Source organism: Uloborus diversus, chromosome 3 (genome assembly GCF_026930045.1).
Source record: "Uloborus diversus isolate 005 chromosome 3, Udiv.v.3.1, whole genome shotgun sequence".
In the NCBI taxonomy this organism is placed as follows: Eukaryota; Metazoa; Arthropoda; class Arachnida; order Araneae; family Uloboridae; genus Uloborus; species Uloborus diversus.
Genome location: NC_072733.1, coordinates 119657273 through 119676434, shown reverse-complemented (window position 1 = coordinate 119676434; position 19162 = coordinate 119657273). Strand labels below are relative to the sequence as shown.

The following is a 19162-nucleotide window of genomic DNA, read 5'->3' as shown; positions in this document are numbered from 1 at the left end:
TTAGTCACCGAGGCCAGTTTCTCCAGGGGGCTTATTACCAGCTCTTTGGAAGGGAGTGAGATCGGGAAAAACAGGCGATTTCCCGACGCGTGCACTGTTGGCTTATTACGAGCTGTACGGAATCGGGAAAAAAGAACCCGTTTTCGGGTTTTTTACTCATTCGCTTCAGAGGTGGTGAGATCGTGGTGAGATAATACTGTGAGATGGAACTTTTTCAATATGGCGGACATGTTAGTGTTAGCACGATTTTTGTATTTTGCCATTGCAATCAATTAAAACGTTTTGCATCTAACTGAAGAGTCTTACGTGTTGAACCCTTTAAAAAAGCAACTTTTTTTATACACATAAAATGAAACACAGTGCTCTGAAAATAGTTTATAGAACTAACATTATTAACGTAACTAAACCAATGGATTCCCCAGGTCGAACTACATACAATTTTGCTTTTTATGTTACCCTACTTTTCCGTAAAAGTAACTTAAAGATTAAAAAAAAGAAAGAAAGAAAAAGATTTAAAACATTTAGAATCCTTGAACTAAAACAACTGATTCCTGCAGCCAAAAATCATCAACGTTATTCGAATATATATGCTCTCAGTTTTAAGCTTCAAGAATTCACAAAAACATAACAATAAAAATGGAAATAACTTTCTACATTTACTTAATATCAACTGACGTGCAAACTGAATGATTTAGTAAACTTAAACAGCTCATTTAATGCATACACATCTTAGATAGCTGGAGTAGCGTATGATTCAAAGGGTTTAACTTGTATTTGGGCGGCAAGCTTGTGTTCCTGTGTGGCACGGTTGTATAAGCACGCGCGTTGTATTAACGCGATCGACGGTTCGAATCCCACCGTTGGTATGTTTTTCAAAAACTCAAATAGTTTTTTTTAAAAATTTTTTAGTATTAATGTTGACAGTTTTTTTTTCTTTTTCTTTTTATCAACAATCAGATCACAAAATATTTTCTTCCGAATTGAGAATTCGTTTTTTTAATGCGATTTGTTCACAATAGATAACCTTTGAAAATAATTATAAATTTTGCACTAAATTTCTTTTTTAACCTAATGATTTTTAACTATGTGAGGAAAGATTGTTGGTGCAATTCAGTTCTGTGACTTTCTTCCTCATACGATATTAAAAACAAATGTGCTTGAATTACATAACGCCTAACAGAGAGCACAAACATGATATCGACCAAAACATGTTTTTCCTTCTTTTCTTTTTTTCCTTTCTTTTTTTTTTTCTTTTTTGTTTTTGAAAAATAGATTTTGTTTTAAGAAAACTACTTCAACTCTAGAAGGATGCTTCTCTCCTTACCGAATGGAAAACAAAGGAATAAATAAATAACGTGAATTAGTCTTGATTTAGAGACAGTCAAACTGTATTTTTCGTAATCAAATTTGAAATAGGATAGGAATACAAAAAAAAAAAAAAAAACCTTTCGAGGCATAATAAAAATACGCACAAATGTTTTTGTCTATAAAATAAAAGTAATTAAAAACGCATAACGTTTCTAAAGTAAAAAAAATAACTTTAATTAGAATAAGGACAACAACCATCGAAAAACAAATTAGAAAATGACGTTTGCAAAAGACAAAAATAATAGAAGTCTATTTACAGGAGAAATACTGACAAATGATAGATTTATCGTGTCAAAAAATTAAATAAAACGAAGAAAATAATTTATAAGCTACGAAAAGGTTTAACGCCTGCAAAAAAAAAGTTAAATTAATGAATGGGGTCCCGAATTTCGCTATTTACGTTCAGTAACACGATGAACCGATAGTTGATTTTCGCAATGATATTAAATCACCGTGACTAGCTATCTGCCAGTCACAAGGACAATAAATTGAAAACATTAAGCCCTAGCAAAGGGAAATCAGCAAGCGATCTTTATTTTAAAAAAAATCAAACAGTGTATGCAAGAGGGGAGGGAAAATTCATCAAAATTACTGGCTATTCCATCGAGCAGAAACAGAATACGGAAACATACTGCAAAATATATTACATTTTAGTGTAGATATCAATGTGGTTTCGACATTTTTTAAAACTACTGTAAGCTAAATTTAAAATGAAATGAATTTAAAGTCTTGTTCATTAAATTTCAAAACAAAGCCGTAACTTTCACCGAAGTAAATTAAATCATGAGAGATATTTTACTAAATAAATCCCTATACATTAATGCAACTTTATAAGCATATCCTAAGTTCATTTTTAATCATACTTATATCTGGGAATGCAAGTTGAATAATACAGGAAGGTTATTTACTGAAGATCTTCGATGCGACTCTGAAAAAAATGCGATGCTTCTTTTTTTTTTTCTTTTTGTTTAATTTTTTGACTTCGTAAAAATTTTTTCGGACATGGAGCTTACAGGAGAAAGCTCTACACTCTAGTTTTAGATCGCAAAATAAGTGAAAAAATTGTAAAAAAAAAAACCCTATACAAAAAATATGGGTTCTGATGATTTTCAAAATATTTTAGGGGGAGTACCACTGTGAGTCTCTTGACTTAGTCTAAATGTTCATACTTTGGAACCTTGCACCTCTCTAGACCTTCAGAAGAGTATAAATGGTTGTTTTTATGCTTCCTTTCCTTCCAAATAAAAATAATGGCTATTAAACTGTCGAAAACGGGGAAAAAATGGGGAGAGGGGGGGCACCATTTCTAAAAAAATGGGACATGTAGGGAGAAAACGGTGGTCATATTTGAATTCCGGGGCTCATTTTACAAGCAGCGAGAATTATGTCAGAAGCATTTTGATTTTTTTTTGTTACACTGTAATTTGGAAAATCTCTGATACTTAGAACAAAGAAAGCTAGTGGTGAATTTAGTTTAATAGCAAAAGTTTTATGAATATATCTTTTTGAAAGAAAAAAATACCATGGATTGCATACACCTTCAAATATTGAAAATTTTAAACGCTTTCTGATAAAATATATTAATTAATACATTTTAAATTAAAAAAAATCAATTTTTCCATTTTAATTCAAAAGTTTTTTTTTCCACCGCCGCAAAATTTCCGGAAATTTTGTATCTCTAATTTTTGAAATTTCATTAGTTATAAAAAAAATCTTTAACATGTGGTGAAAAAAAAAAAAAACAAAAAAAAAACAAAGCCACTAGTAAAATTCACAAAATCCATATGAAACGAGAACGCATAGAAACAACACCATTTCAAATTTTCACGCTGCAATCTCTTATTGGTTCATCTTCCACCACGCCTACAAAACGACGTCATATTTTTTTCCCGAACGGCAAGTCTTTCCCACTGTGAGTATGCTTCTCACTTGCAGTTCGTAATACGCCTAACGACTTCGTTCGGAATGAGAAAGGTGAGATTTCTAGCTTCCCGAAGTCGAAGCCGAAGAGCTCGTAATAAGCCCCCTGGATTGCCAAATCTGTAGTTAGCACACCTGTTAGTTCATTTTCGTTTAACCCCGCCCACTTGTGGGGAAGTACAAAATAGGAGATTCTTGAGTCAAGCTACATCAAACAGACTTGTTCTGCGAGTATGTAATAACAGTTTTGTGAATAAATGTCATGTTTATATTATCTGGATGTGATTCTTTTGAGCCATCTTTCTACAATGACATAGAATAGTAGCAAAATAACTCTATACACCAACATAAATTCTACCCAAATGTAGTAGGGGAGACCGGGGTTAGTAGTGCCATCGATCCTCCTGACTGAGTCAAATAGGTTTCAACTCCTGTCGCGTCATGTGAGTGAGCAGGTTGGTGGTCTCAGTGTCCTGCGTAAAATTGGAAGTATAGCATTACTGTTTAAGATAAAAATATTTATCGTGTTTTCTACAACAAAAGTTAGTTTTGTGGCCTGCGTTGGAATTGCCATTGTCACTAAGGATACTGATGTGTGAATATTTCTTAATATTATTTAAATACCTCTGTTTTGAGCTGTTATTCTATGCATTTCATTTGTTGATCATGATAATATTTTGGAAACTATTGAGAAAAGTTTCAAATGGCGTAACACAGGGCTAGTTGTGACAAAGTCAATGAGGCACATTGTGACAGTGTCACTACTTGCCCCGGTCCATTATCTCTCAGAGATGAGAGCGTTGATGAACAAATGATGGTGAAAATAATAAGTATGAAGCAGTTATCAAATCCTGCACTTCAGCGATAAATGTAGTCAATGTCAGTAAGAATGCAGAGCAGTCTTCAGAAGTGAGAAATCTCATTGAATTAGATGAGTTTGTGACATTTGGCATTAGCATTGTAACAGTGGTGCATTTTATAAAAAAAAGACGGCCACCCAAAGCTGAAATCAAAAGTGCAAGCCCTCTGCTCATAAATGTTTTAAAAGAAGTCATTCTAGCAATCGAACCTTTAGAGAAAGTTCGAGCAGAACAAAAAGCAAGAGAACGATAGAAACAAATTGAAGAAGAAAAAGCAAAATTTCAACAGTATGAATATACCAAAAAAACGCACAAAAAATTCCACCAACATTATTTAAAAACTTTAAGAAATATCCAGATAGCTCTGAAGATGATATAAATTGATTATGTGTAACTTGCTTGGAGCAATACTAAGTTTCTAGATCCGTAGATGACTGGGTACAATGCACGACACTTAAAAACTGGTCTCATGTCAAATGTACCAAAACAGAACCTTATTTTATTTGCATTAACAGCACATGTTGCAGCAAGCGATGATAATGAGTGATTATAAAAATAAGTAGGCCTGTAGGATATGGGCCTACACATTTTACCGAGTCAAAGATTAATGTGGCCAAAAATTAGTGTTGGTCTACCTTTTATATTTCCTGATTAACAGTTTTTAAATGAGTCTTTAAAAAAGAGCTCCAAGTGTTAATAATTTAACTATTTTATTTGCATTCTCTTTAAAGTGTTATTGAAAACATAATGGTGTTCTTTTTTGTGTTAAGAGCAATATAAATGAATAACTTTTCCATTCTTAACTTAAAATATCTCATTTAATTGCATTTCTTACATAATTTGTACATGTTACAACGTATTTGTGTGTGTTTTTTGTGTGTCACAATGTGTCTCAAGCATGTCACTGCTAGCTCCACTACACGGCAAGTTGAGACAAACTTCGAGGCTACAAATTTTATTTTATGTCATGAAAAACCTTTAAAATGTTGATAATTGTTTTATACATATATTGCTCAAGATTTACTCTAATGATATAATGCACTAAATGTTTCACATCAGTTTAAATCTTACAGTAATTTCAGAAATGATGAAAATGTCATTACTAGTCCTAGTCTCCCCAACTATTAATATATTGTACTACACTGGCAAGTTTGCAAGTTTACTGTTGTGTTTTGATCTCTGATGGACAACAATTTTAACTGGATGCATGAAATTAACTGGCAGATAATGAATTTAGCCTGCAATGCCTTTTCTTTTCTCAGCCTGCAGAATTTTGCTCGCTCAAAAGGTACTGAATTTAGTAAAGATTACTGAAAAATCCAATGTCTGTTCAATTCAAATGTATTATTAAAGAACTACATAATTGTCTAGTGAAACAGGAACACAAGGCAGAACTATGGGATTAATTCAAAATGTATAAAATAACCGAAACACATGAAAGCAACAGGGTGTCAATTAGTTAATTCAATTGATTTAAAAGTGATTTTAATTATGATTTAAATAATTTTTTTAATTTTCTCCTGAAAATGCCAAATTTCATCAATTCTGATTTTGTTTTAGCTGGTACAATGTTTCCTTGATCTTGATTTTCTCCCTTCCGTTTCACTACTTGACCATTTTTTACCTATTCAAAGTCTAATTATTCAACCAAGAAAAATTAACAGATCCTTCCTGAAATAATTTTCTAGAATCTTCTTATGAAATAAATTGATGATCAGAATTTCTTTTATGCATAGTTTTACATCTTTTTACTTAGCAAAACTTTCATTGTAAATTCTATCAAAAGCTATAAAACTAGATTTTTTGAATTGTATTTTTTATGTTTTGTTGATAAACTAATCACAGTATTATATAACATTCCCCATGCCATTCTACGATAGTAGAAGTGCTGTTCACATAGTTAGATGTAACATCTGATAAAATAAAATACTCTACTCTTGAACTTCAAAAAATATAACTACTGTTTTTGAGCATGTGAGTAAGCACTTTAAATACCAGAACATGAACAAATTTAACATGTATCTTAATAATCTTAAATTACTACTTGATTTTTTAATTCATTGTCATAGTGAGGATACCATGGGCAAGAAAAACTGAATGCTATTACATGAAGAAGTGTAAAAAAACTGAACAATAAAGTTCTACTAAACATGATCAATGATAGTTTTTGCAGGTGAAATGTTTGATTGAGAAAGTTATGATTTATGTTGAATATAAGAATGAATTAAGTTCAGTTTAAATAACTTTTGCTTCATATTCTTGCAAAAAAAAAAAAAAAAAAAAAAATACTTACTTCAATTAACCATTGTTTTAAGCATTCATGGTGAACAACAGACACATCCCCTCTACATTTGCATGGTTGAATTAAAGGACCACAGTCTAATTTATCTTGATCATAGCAAATCCAACATTCTGGTTGTTTATCCAGAGCCTTACTTGCATCTAAAGAATTATATTTTATGTTAGATGCTATATAATTTGCATTAGTTTATGCCAAATTATTACCAGTCAATTAACTGAGAGCCAAAATAAAAACAATAAAATGCATCAACAATTTTGCAATTTAAGATTTAAAATAAACATATAATTGGACAAAAATATTTTAAAATTTTTCTGTTTTGTTGAAAACTGCCAAATCTGACCTCTTAATTTGCCCCTTAAAAAATGTTACCTATTCCTGACTTTACCTGCAAAGGAAAGCGATTACATTCTTGCTTAAAAGAAAATCAAATGCAATATCAATGCTCTACACAGCTAGATAAACTTATATTACTGGTAATTAAGATTGCAAAAACCTGGAAGAAGTGCAAGAAGCAGAATTTTTGTTATAGTAGATAGACAGTATAATGGAATAAAAAGCATGAAATTTGCAGGTGGTTTGGCATACGCATCAGATGGAAGTTATGGCAAAGCTGTCCCATCTAGCGGCAATAATGGCTGTAATTCAGATAAGCATCAAGTACAACTACAGATGGATGTCAGATTTAAGTACTTCATTTCCAACTCCAATCAAAGCTAACTAATCATACTGGTTGGCATGAACAGTGATCTACTAGTCTCTTAATGAGTAGATCTTTGAACCTCAATAAGAAGTCAAACGGGTCAGTGGTCACTCGTTTAAGTGGTCATTTTTCTTTGGACCCGACAAGGTATCATTCACAGTAATGTAAAATGATCCTCTTTTACTGGTCACTAAATTTAATTTTACCCGGTTAACAAGTCACTCAAAAATTGTTCTCTAAAATTCCTTTTCCTTATCGGATCTTAGAAAATAGTGTCTGACTTAGTTGAAAGGCTGTTTGATAGTCATTTTTCCTTGAAATTTCAATCCTCGGTTCTGGTCATTCAAAGCATACTTCTTGCTGTGACTCTGCCGAGTGACGTGAATATGAATAAAACTCCTTCCAGCAAGGCAGACAAAATTTAATACCTGGAGAAAGTTAGTCAGTATTTAACATCCGTTCAAGGAACAACAAACACAGAATTTAAAGCTTGGTGTATGTTAGAAGAGATAGTTATTTTCCGTTAAGCAACAACTCCATCAGTCAACATTGAAGGATTGTTTTAATGTACCATAACTACATTAAAATAAGTTATTGTTATTAAGTAATGTTTAAGTAAGAGAAAATAAAAATAAAGTAACTACAATTATCCCCCATATTTTTCCCTCGTTTTAAAATTTCCACTAATTTATAAACATTGATTACATTAGCTGTTGTTTTTCTCACAGAATTCAACTGCTATTCATGAATACTTGTAAAGCTTTTTTTTTCTTCCTTAATTTCCCACTCACATAAGTAGTCACTCTGCATAAGTGGTCAAAAATTTTTGGTCCCTTGAGTGACAACTTAATGAGGTTTTACTGTACATCATTTCTAGCTCCGAGTCAAAGCTAACTAATCATACTGGTTAGCATGAACAGTGATGTGCTAGTCACTCAGTGAGTAGATCTTTGAATAGGCGACAGATCTAGAGAATCTTTTTAGTCCACACAACACACAGCTATGCAGTAAAGTCTTTAAAGTTGGCATTATGCAGATCTCACTGATAGAGCACAGCCACACAGCTCTTAAAATGTAAGAATAATAACAGTGGCTGTCCAAATTATTGGCAATGCAAAGAAGTAATGACCAGAACTATTGCTTTGTAACACTTTATACCTCATGATTCCAGGTTCTATCACGCAACATTTATTTTGCACAGTGCAACCAGATACATGATGTTCCCAGAGCTGATGTAAACCTGTGGGTGGTTTGTAGGTTCAGATGAATCTCCGTCATGGTATCCTGGCAATGTCCTGTCCAGTGACATTATTTGTCACTCTCCTACAGGTGTGCTTATCTATGTCAAGAAAGTCTGAAATAATGCTAAACTTTTCTGTTTGGCATTTTTGAGTTGGAAACATTGAGATTTTGGGCATAGCATAACGGCCCTTCTCTACACTTGCTGATTCCCCATTCCTCTAACAGACACAAGATCTTTACCAATACAAGCAGCAGCACAGAAAGAATGATGAACAAGTTGAAGGTCAGATACTTCTGTGGCTGATTGACATATACTGATAAGAATTTCACATGGCACAACATTTAAATTCAATTTTCAAATGAGAAATGAAACAAGATAGTTAGAAACTTAGCTTTGATTTCCAGTGTCAAGGTATTTATTCATACATGTTTTATGTTCATGTGCTACAATGTTAATCACTTGAATCGAGTGGTTTCTTTTAATGGAAATCTAATGTCAGTTGCTTATTATTTTCATGGTCTAGCAATTTTAATGTAGTCTGCATTGTAGGTAAAATATTCAACTTAAAAAATGATGAAATGCATTGAGTAAAGACCTAAAATGAAAAACTAAAGTTTTAAGTGAACTATTTAGAAGAATCAGTGTTTGAATATGCATTTTATGTTGATCAGTGTTATGGGTCCTTTTTAGCCCTTATCAGCTCATTTTGGATTACAGGGTTTCCACACCAACTTTCCTGGGAATTTCCCTAACTTTCACTGACCAACTACTGAAAAAAAAAAAAAAAAGTTTCATCTGATTTTTTTCTTTTTTTTTAAGTGCATAATTTCAACATTTTCTTCTAATAAATAAAATAATAACAATAATTTTAACAATGACCTCATGGTCACCTATCTCTGTTCCTTAACATTTAACAGTAACAAATAATTTACACTCATACCCAAAATCATTTATAAGCATAATTGGTTCCTTGGAAACTGTGAACTAACATTATGATTTTTTCTGGAATAATACCTGATATTATGACTCAATGCAAAAGAAATAATTTAAGAGAACAACATATGATACATATTGTTCATAAAAGTGGGACTAACTTAGAAAAAAATTCTGCCTCATGAATTAAATTTTGGAATATGACTTTTTCTGACTTCTACACATATATCACAAAATGTTTTTATGTTGTCAATAACATTGTAAACTACTGTCTAGGGAATTAAGCTTCATTATACCAGCAATTTAGTCTCCAGAGCATTTAGATATCTAGGAGAAGGAGGTCTACATGCAAATGCCCTTTCAAGATAGCTCTGGCACAAGACTTGCGGGACTTTGCTGGCTATAGCATTCAGCCAATATCTTAACTTTCAAAGAATTTGTGTTTCGCTCGATTTTAACAAGCATTATCGTCTATAGATACATGTCAATCAATCATTATTTCTCCCCATACCATCACACCTCCAAGACAAAGCATTTACATTACATAGTATTCAACACAAAATTTCAGGACCCTGAATCTTAAGGTGCAAAGACGTTCAGAATTACCCGTTAAATTAAACCTTGATTCATTTATAAAGAGACCTTTGTGTTCACTCCATTTCCGATATTCTTTACCCTAATCATGGTGATTTCTTTTGTTTTTTGAGATAGTGAAACATGTTTCACTGGCAGTCTGGCTATAAATTCCTCTTTTATTCAGCCTTCTATTTACTGCTCACCACCACATAGCAGTTTTTTTGGAAGCTGTAAGCTCTGGATAAGCTCTGAACCTGACAACAGTAGAACTCCTGTTACTATGGGTAATTATTGCTAGATACCAATGTTCAGAAGCAGTTGCCATTCGTTCACCACCTTGCCTAGGCCTTTTTATAACCGATCCATCATTTTGAAACTATTTCTATGTATCAGAGAGACTGTGTCTTGAAACATTCAAATAGCTGCCATACATTAAAAAACATGCTGTGATATGTTCATGAAAACATTTTGTGATACTTGTGTACAAGTTGGAAGAAATCTCATTCCAGAATAAATTCGAAAGGCTTAATTTTTTCTAAGTTATTATTTTTTTTCTTTGTAGACTCTCACTGGCACTGAAAATTATAGAGGGGGGGACTATAGAGCTTTGCGCAGCAAATTGTGAAAAATTTAGTTGTTCTACGTAATTCTATAGCTCACAAAGCAAAGATTGTAAAATTAAATGACACTTTTACATTCTATCATCCTAAAGATTCAATCACCAAGCAACTAAGACACAACATTGAGATGGTACTGAAATTTGATTCTTTGTTATGACATATTTCTAGATTCATATTGGAAAAATAATAGCAGTGATTTTGATACAATCTTAAAGTTGCCACATAAAGTCAGGTGAATCATATTGCTAAAATTGCTAATTGTACTAAGTAGGTCTCTTAACTCAGGACTAAAAATCAGGGATTACATGAGGGGGAAAAAAATTCAATCAAACCTTTGCAAGTAGCTATTTTGCAATAACTGAGAATGGACATACAATTTAAAGGATCAATGACAGATAGGCAGAATCAATTTTCACTGTTCTTACTTTAAATTTATAAATCCATTACAATTTCCTTGACCTTCCCTGACTCTAGCTGCAATTTCCCTGTCTTTCAAACTTTGTGAAAGACCTGGATTAAATGCATTCAGCACTATTGAAAAACTGCAGAAAATCAATTTCATATTCTTATGAATTTTAAATTTTGGTAATTTCCAGTTATAAAAACCGATTTATCTTTAATATTTGGATGCCATACTTTAGTCTTGATAGTGTTCAGTGACTCCTTACAAAAGCTTGAAAAATGGATTCACTTTTGCCAGGTGTCCTAAAACTCTCAGTTTTGTGTCCAGTTACAAAATTTCTCGCTAATATCAAACATAGCATCTCAAGTAATGAGTTTTAATTTTTTACTTTGCACACCATAACTAGGAATGCTTTAGTTTCAATAGCACTTGAAATATAGGCTACAACTATTAAAGGTTTAATTAATATATCAATTGGCTTCAAAATTTAAAACTGGTGCCACATACTGTTTTTATTTATCAATTTAATAATGTAATTTAACTTAAGTTCAAGGGAGAAAACAACTAATAAATGAAATGTAGCATCAACAATTAAAGTTAACTAACCACATTTAGATATTGTTATGGATTTAGAAGATGCCACCAGAGCTTCAGCTTCTCCTCCAGATCGAATGGGTTTCCGAATGTCCAATTTTCTAAGTAATTTTCTAGGATTGAGTATCCACAGTTGCTCAGGCCTGAAAGAGTTAAAAATTTTGTGAGAGGGACAAATAAGAAGCAAATTAAATGAAAATTTTGATTATATGTATAAATTACCGTATACAGTTCCACAGAACACATGGAAACCACAATGCTACTCCCATTTCAACAATTCTGAACAAAACATTGTAACAATTGCGGCTTAGCACAGGCACTCTAAAAAATAACAGAACTATAAACTCACAGGATCTAATATTACAAAAACTTCCAGCACAATTTAAAGAACTTGAAAGATATTTATATCAAAATCAACATTAAGGATTAAGGTTATCAATAGTCTGGATTCAGTCAAAACAGTACCAAGTTTCAAGACCTTGTCCAGACTAATGTCCAGATTTGAAGATGAATACAAAAATTTAATGCTTCATTGAGTTGGAAAATTGTACTATGCAAGTGGTATCTCACCCTAGGATTGCCAGAAGAAAAGTCATGAAAATAACCAAAAATAATGAAATTTTTTATAACTGCACCACTTTGAATATTTGTGATTCTTTCAAATTGTAACCATGCCACAAATATTTATAAAGGTTGACCATGGAGAGATGGTGGATGACTTTCAAGTGGAAACATCATTTGTAATTGGTTGTTTGTTATTATTTTGCAGTAGATAAGATCAGCAAGAACTACTCTTAGTACTCAGCACTTACTGGCTGATTATACCTATTACAAATAATACAAATGCTGTTTTTACTTTAAGGTCATCCGCCATCTCTGTGGTCAAGCTTTAGCATTCTTTGTTTTTCCATTAGTGATAACTAATACATGTCTTAATCATTACTATTTTAACTTTGTTTCAATTTCTTTTGCGAGCTCTTCCAGTCCAGAAGTTTTATACTACTGGGTACTAATCATGCTTATGATATATGCTAAACCTCATTCATTAGGAGGGAACAATATTGTGAAGCACATATATTTTGATATAAAAACCCTTTCTACAAAGCAAAAAAAGTGTTGCGCTCACAATATGTTTCTGCAGTTATAACAGTTTACTTCTTGAATAGTTTTATTTTAGCACAAGGAGTTTTTGATAGATTTTCATTTAAACATTCAATCACTTTATATTTTGCATTTGATTACTTTTATTTTTTTGGATTTTTTATTTAATTTTGAACAAAGCCGTAAATAAACTACTTAAAAATTATATAAAGCTCTACAAAATAAAAATAAAAAAAGCTAAATATTTTTCCATTAAGTGTGATAAAAATCTGATAGAGGAAACATTATGCCAGTATTTCACTTCTTCCTCATTATGATGAAAGAATCTTTGGTTTATGTAAATTACAGTATACCTAATTAATGTATTTTTATGAACATGTGTTAAATAAAAATAACATACTGAATTAAGTTCAACTACTCAGACAGCACAAAAAGTCCATTTTATGTCCTGAACGTCCAAATCCCCTGAACGTCCGTTGTAAAAAATCGATGAAATTGGGCGATCCTTAGGCACGTCTCGCAGGACGTCCCAAGGGACAAACTTTTTTTTAGGCCTAAGGATGACCTAAAGTGATCCTTATCTTTTCAGGACGTACCACGGACTTTTTTTTTTACATGTCCTGGGGACTCATCTTTAAGGATATCCCGAGTCTAAACAAAATCAATCATTTTTAGGACATTCATCTCAAGTTGAAGGGAAAATTTTATTTTATTAGCTTTCTCACTGCAATTTTCTAAAAATCCTAATGAACTATGATCTACAAAACTTAAACAAGTTACGAGAAAAACATTTAAATTAAATAAGCGTAAAAATTTATTATTTTTTTTAAAGTTTAATATTTTTATATATTTTATTATTATTATTATATTTATTTTTTCAAAGAAGTTTTTTGAAAAGTACAGTTTTTTTAAAATCACAATTAATTATGAAATAGGAAGCTCAAATTAGCGAAAGATTTCATTTAAAAAAATCAAATAAATACAAAACACGATTGTTTATCCATAATACTTTTCAAATATAGGTTAAATCGCGGTGCGAAATTCGATGACATGAGGACATCCTCGGGAGTATCACAACAAGGTAGTTCCAGGGATTAACTTTAGTCTTTTCAGGACGTACCAAGGATTTTCTTTTCTGACATCCTGCGGTCTTTGCCTTCGGATGTGCTGCGTATGAGAAAAAATCAGTCGTTCGTAGGACTTTCTTGTCAAACTTCAAAAATTCTTATTTTTCACATTTTGAGTGAAAGTAAATGTTATATGCTGCATTTTAAAAAAGTATTATTGATCTAAGAAATTTGTTGACCTCTAATATACTTTATTTAAAGGGAAAAAGTAAGTACTTTTACATTTACATATTAGTTTTCAAGAAGAAGAAAATGATTATTTCTTTTAAATAAAAATTAATAATGTTACTTCTTTGTTGTCAAAAAATGAAGTCATGTAAGTATTTCACTTCTCAAAACATATTAATCGAAAGAAAAAATGAATATTTTTACAGTAAAAAATGTTGAAATGTAAAAATGCAAATTTTTATGTGGAAATGTAATAAAATAGACATAACATTTTTAAATCGGTTTATGATATTCAAAATTCCTGCATTTTGGCGATAGTCAAAATTAAACAAAATATTGCCAAAAACGTTATTTTCTTCTCTAAAATTTAAACCATCAAAATTTGAACTGGATTTTGTTATAAATTTATTATTACATTAAACTTGATATTATTATACAATAATATTCCTCTAATGCTTTTTTTCAAGTAATGGTTGTTTATGACTGTTTTTCTTTTTATTTTTGGTAATTAATTTTTAAAAAAGTAAAATATAATTTTATTTGCACTTTTTTACCTTTATACATCACAAATTCAAATTGTAGTTAGAAATTATTATAAAAACAAACAGAACCCCCAAATTTCCCTAACTTTTTTTTCCCTTGATAAAGTGTTATATTTCAGGGTTTTAAAAAGAGTTTTCTGTTTTAAGCAGAAACATTTGAATTTACCATTTTAAAATCATTCACCGAATTCTTTTTCATTTTTTACAAAAAAAAAAAAAAAAAAAAAGCAATTTTTTCAAGGTTAAAAATAAATTTCTTCCAACTTTGTTTCTTCTAAAATTCTTCAATCAAATGCATTTTATATCTCTTTAGGAACGAAATGTAAAAATTTAAATTGCTGTTCTAATTATCATAATTGCAAACAGAACGGATAAACCCTCAACTTTCTTTAACGAAATTTTAAACAATGGACAGACTTCAGGGCAAAAAATACTTGTCATACTTTTAAACCAAATTATACATTTGAATTGTACTATCATTATTTTTAAATTTATCACTGATGTGAAATTTTTTTATTGTTTTGAACATATTTCCTGATCGTTTCCAAAAAAAAAAAAAAAAACATTTTCGGGGTTTTCCCCCCAAGATAAATAATTAAAAAAAAAAAAAAATTCAAAACTTTAATTTTTCTTTCAAATTTTTCAACTCCGCACGCGAGATTTTATAATCTTTTAAAAATTTTCGCACACCTACTCGGGGTTTGAACCTGCACCCATAGGGTTACTGGGCTGAAACGCTACGGTGTACGCCAGTCTTGCTCGAGTAGATAGTAACTTATAATAATAAATGGCGTTTAACATAGAAGGTTTCTGAAAGTTCTTTTGGGAATTTCGTTCTAATTCTGATCGTAAGAATAAAATTTATGACGCAAAATGTTTTAAATCACGCACACTTTCAGTATTTCTTTTTTAAGTTAGCGCGAAAGATGGCGTTTGCTCATCGGTAGTTTCGCTGTTCAATACTCATATCTGATGCGCTTAATTCCATTCAATGGGGATCCAAAATTGCTTCAGAGCTTTACTTTAAATTAATATTGTTTTGCTGGTATATAGCTTTAGTTTGTGTTTCAGTTATGTATAATGATCAAAGTTTCAATATTGCAACTTTGTTGGCTTAAGTTAGTTGGAATTTGAAATAAAAGTTGCTAAAGATCCCAAATTTAATCCACTATCGACTATCCGACCACAGGACCTACAAAAATGAAGCAGTAAGCGGTTAATTGTGCATTCGATCAGCAAATTGTATTTTTTTCATCGTTTTGACACTTATTACACTTTTTTCTGGCTTCTGTTATTCTGTACTTTGCACGTGCGAACTTCAATGGTGGTCAGGAAACCCCAAGAAGAAAGCTGGAAAAGGTTGAGATTTTTATAAATACAAGAAGTGTGATAAATTATTCCCAACAGATTTTAAATTTGCCCTTACGGAGAAAAGGAACTTGAATTCTTACTGAGAAATCTGAAAATTCAGCTACAATATTATTTTTGGTCAAGATTTTTTGCCATGAAAAACATATTTTATGTTGGGGGGGGGGGGGGGGGGGCGAGGAATCGATAAAACTGAAAATTTAAAAAGAATGACCAGATTTTGTAAACAACGGACATTTTTGATTTGAAAGTAAGAAAAAGGGGACTATTGGGCTTAATTGGCGTGGAACAAGCATGTCTAAAATAATCAGACTTCCTTAAAATTATCTCTTACTAAAATCATTTTTATTCAATAAATTTTGAACTTATAATTACTCAAGTTATTAAGAACACCCGGAGATAACGAGCAAGTCGACTCGGAGCTTTGGCTCTGTTTTTTTCAAATCATAAACTAATTCATAAAGAAAAATAGGCGAGATACAAATGCGCCGCATTATACTAATTTCATACATTTCAAATACATATTTTCTTTTTGAAGGTGCAGTGCCCAGAACAGTCATCTGTTTACAATAGTTGCATAAAAGATAATTCTTGTAGACTTATATAAAATCCTCCCGAAAAAAAAATAAAAAAACAAAATGCAAAAGAAAGAAAAGAGCTTCTAATCATAAATTCGGTAGCATTTTAAAATTAGGGGACTTTTAATACGCCTAAGTACTGAGATTATTTTTGAGAATATGGGGTCGAAAACCTCTATACGGGTTGTCCCCGAAATTCGAGAACATGTGGTCGATTAGCAATACAAATCCATAGCCAATAATGGTGCCTCCCCCCCTCGAGTAAAGACGCACCCTCTAAAAATCACGAAGACCCCCTTAAAAAAGAGAAAAAATATCCCCCAAAACACCCCCCCCTTTTAATGGCGAAGTCCTGTGCCATGACCCCCCTCCCTCCCCCCCTCAAGTGGGCACACCTGCCACAAGACTGGGTTATATATGCATAGCTAAGCTATTGAGGACTCTTTGGATCTATAATTATACACTTACTATTTTTAACAACATGTTGTCGAAAGAAAAAAAAGGGGGGCGGGGAGAATGAAAACATATTTGTTGAAGAAATTCCTTTTGTGTCAAATTTTTGGTCAATGTCCACAGAGGCGTAGGAACTTAGTAGAAGTAGGGGGAGCTGGGACACATTATGAGAAGTGTCTGGTATGTAAGGGGTAGAAGCAGTGGCCCCTTGAAATAATTGGTGGGGGGGGGACTTTAAAAAAAAATTTCTACATATGAAATTTGCTTCGAAGCTTCCATCTCTTTTTTATCTTGTATCAATTGTTTGTGGAAAGAATTAGGTGATAAAACTTCTGGTTTTGAAAGAAGGTCAGTGAGTACTCGGTGATGAGCACGTAGAAATAGAGGAGTTTCGGGGATCCTCCCCTGGAAAATTTTCAGAATTCTTGTTCTAAAAACGAATTTTTAGGCGATCTTTGGTAATGTTAAGGGGAGAAAAGGTTTGAACACCTTCCCTGAAAGTTTTTCGAAATTAATGTTGTAAAAACGTGATTGTATACCATATTTGTTGACTTTAGTGAAAATATGACTCGAAAGATTGTCCTCGATCGATTTTTCGAATCGATTTACATCTCCCGCCCAATATTTCGATTTTGAAGTATTAAACGTAATTGTAGACAACCTTCAATGATGTCTGTGGAAAAGACTGTACTAGAGCTCTACTTTGGAAACTTTTAAACTTGAAGTCCTACTAGAGAGCATTTTTCAATGATGTTATCAGAAAAGGTTTAGAGGTTCCTTCTCGTAATTTTTTTCGAAATTGTAGTCTCTAAAACTCGCGACTGTGGATCATATTTGTTGGCGTTAGGGGGCCCAGCAATTTTTTTAAATTGAAGTCCGAAAAACGCAACATTACATAATCTCCCATGTTGTTGGAGGGCAAGGTATCCAGGGACTCTCTTCTGGGGTAATTTTCAGGGAATCGGAGCCTTGAAAACAAAATTTGAGGTGCTCTGTAATAATTTTGGAGGAAAGGGGAGGCTTTGACAGCATAGCATTTAGAAGAATTTATTTCCTGAGAACTAGAAAAAGGCGAATAGATGAAACAGGAGGGCGGAGAAACAGAACGTTGGAAAGGTGTTAAAATGAAGTGTTCGTTATGTATTTTATTGTTCAGATAAGTTTTTGTAAAAGTCTTTGATAGAAACTATAAAATATTAGTATAATAATATTGTTGGGGTTTTTATCTGCAGTAGTAGATGAAAAGTAACAATTTTGTCATGAAAATATATCTGTAAGTGACGAAAAAATCGTAATTTAGAAAGCAAAAAAACAAGAATAACTGTAACTTCGTAAAGTATAATCTGAGGGGGTTAGATAACTTAAAATGAGATAAGTTTTTGGAAAGTTGAAATTATTTGAACAAGTACAAACAACCTTAGCAATCTTTTTTAGTTATGTCTGGAGCACCCATGCTATTCATATTTAAATGCCAAACTGACTCATCACCCCCAGCTTGCTAGACACGTAATCTTTTGTTCCAGAATTATAAAGAAATTAGCCCAAAAATCAAAAATAGGATGTTTTTTCTAATTTGTGTGGTCTTAAAAATGTATTCTAGATGATCTTTGTAAATGCTAGGGTGGAAAAGTGGCCTTGGAGCGTTTCCCTCGGCATTTTTCGAAATTGAAACTTGAAAAATTTTATATTTTTTCTCTAATTACGTTAAGGGGGTTGGTATTTTAGGGTTCTTCCTGGAAATTTTTTCCAAATTGTTGTTCTGAAAACGCAGTTTTAGACATTATTCGAAGATGTTAGAGGAGAAATCCGGGGCCCCCCTCCCAGAAATTTGTCGAAAATGAACAATCTAAGAAACGCAGCTGTGTGCCATCTTTGATATTGTTGCGAAGACTAGAAAATTTTCCAAATTGGAGCTCCAAAAACAGTTTTATTTGACTTTTAATGATGTTAGGGGTGAGTTTTCGGGTGATTTACCCCAGTAATTATTTGAAAGGTAAGGCCTTAAACGAAATTTAAGATTATTTTAAATTATATTGGCGGAGGTGGAGGGGGGGGGGGGTCTGAAGCTCATTAATAAAATTTTTGAAGTTAGTAGTCAAAACGCAGTTTTAGATGATAGTTGGCTATGTTACTGGAAGGAGAGGTTCGGGATCCGTCTTCAGCAATTTTCCGACAGTGAAATTCCAGAAACGCAATTTTAGATGACTATAGTTGACCCACGCGAAGCATTCGAGTTCAAAGGAAGAATTTTCTGATTTCAATGCAACCTCGAAATGCTATAGACCAAAGCAATGCGTAGTAAAGCA

The 19162-nt window shown here is 32.2% G+C and overlaps 1 protein-coding gene across 1 annotated transcript in view; it reads right to left on the bottom strand.

The window, feature by feature from the left end:
* Positions 1–19162, bottom strand: part of LOC129218195 (uncharacterized) — a 92948-nt gene that overhangs the window by 10572 nt on the left and 63214 nt on the right. The window contains exons 8-10 of the mRNA XM_054852412.1: positions 11742–11840; positions 11532–11662; positions 6442–6590 (exon numbers count right to left, since the gene is read on the bottom strand). Of these exons, the coding sequence (XP_054708387.1) occupies positions 6442–6590; positions 11532–11662; positions 11742–11840 (379 nt within the window). The remainder of the gene's footprint in view (positions 1–6441; positions 6591–11531; positions 11663–11741; positions 11841–19162) is intronic.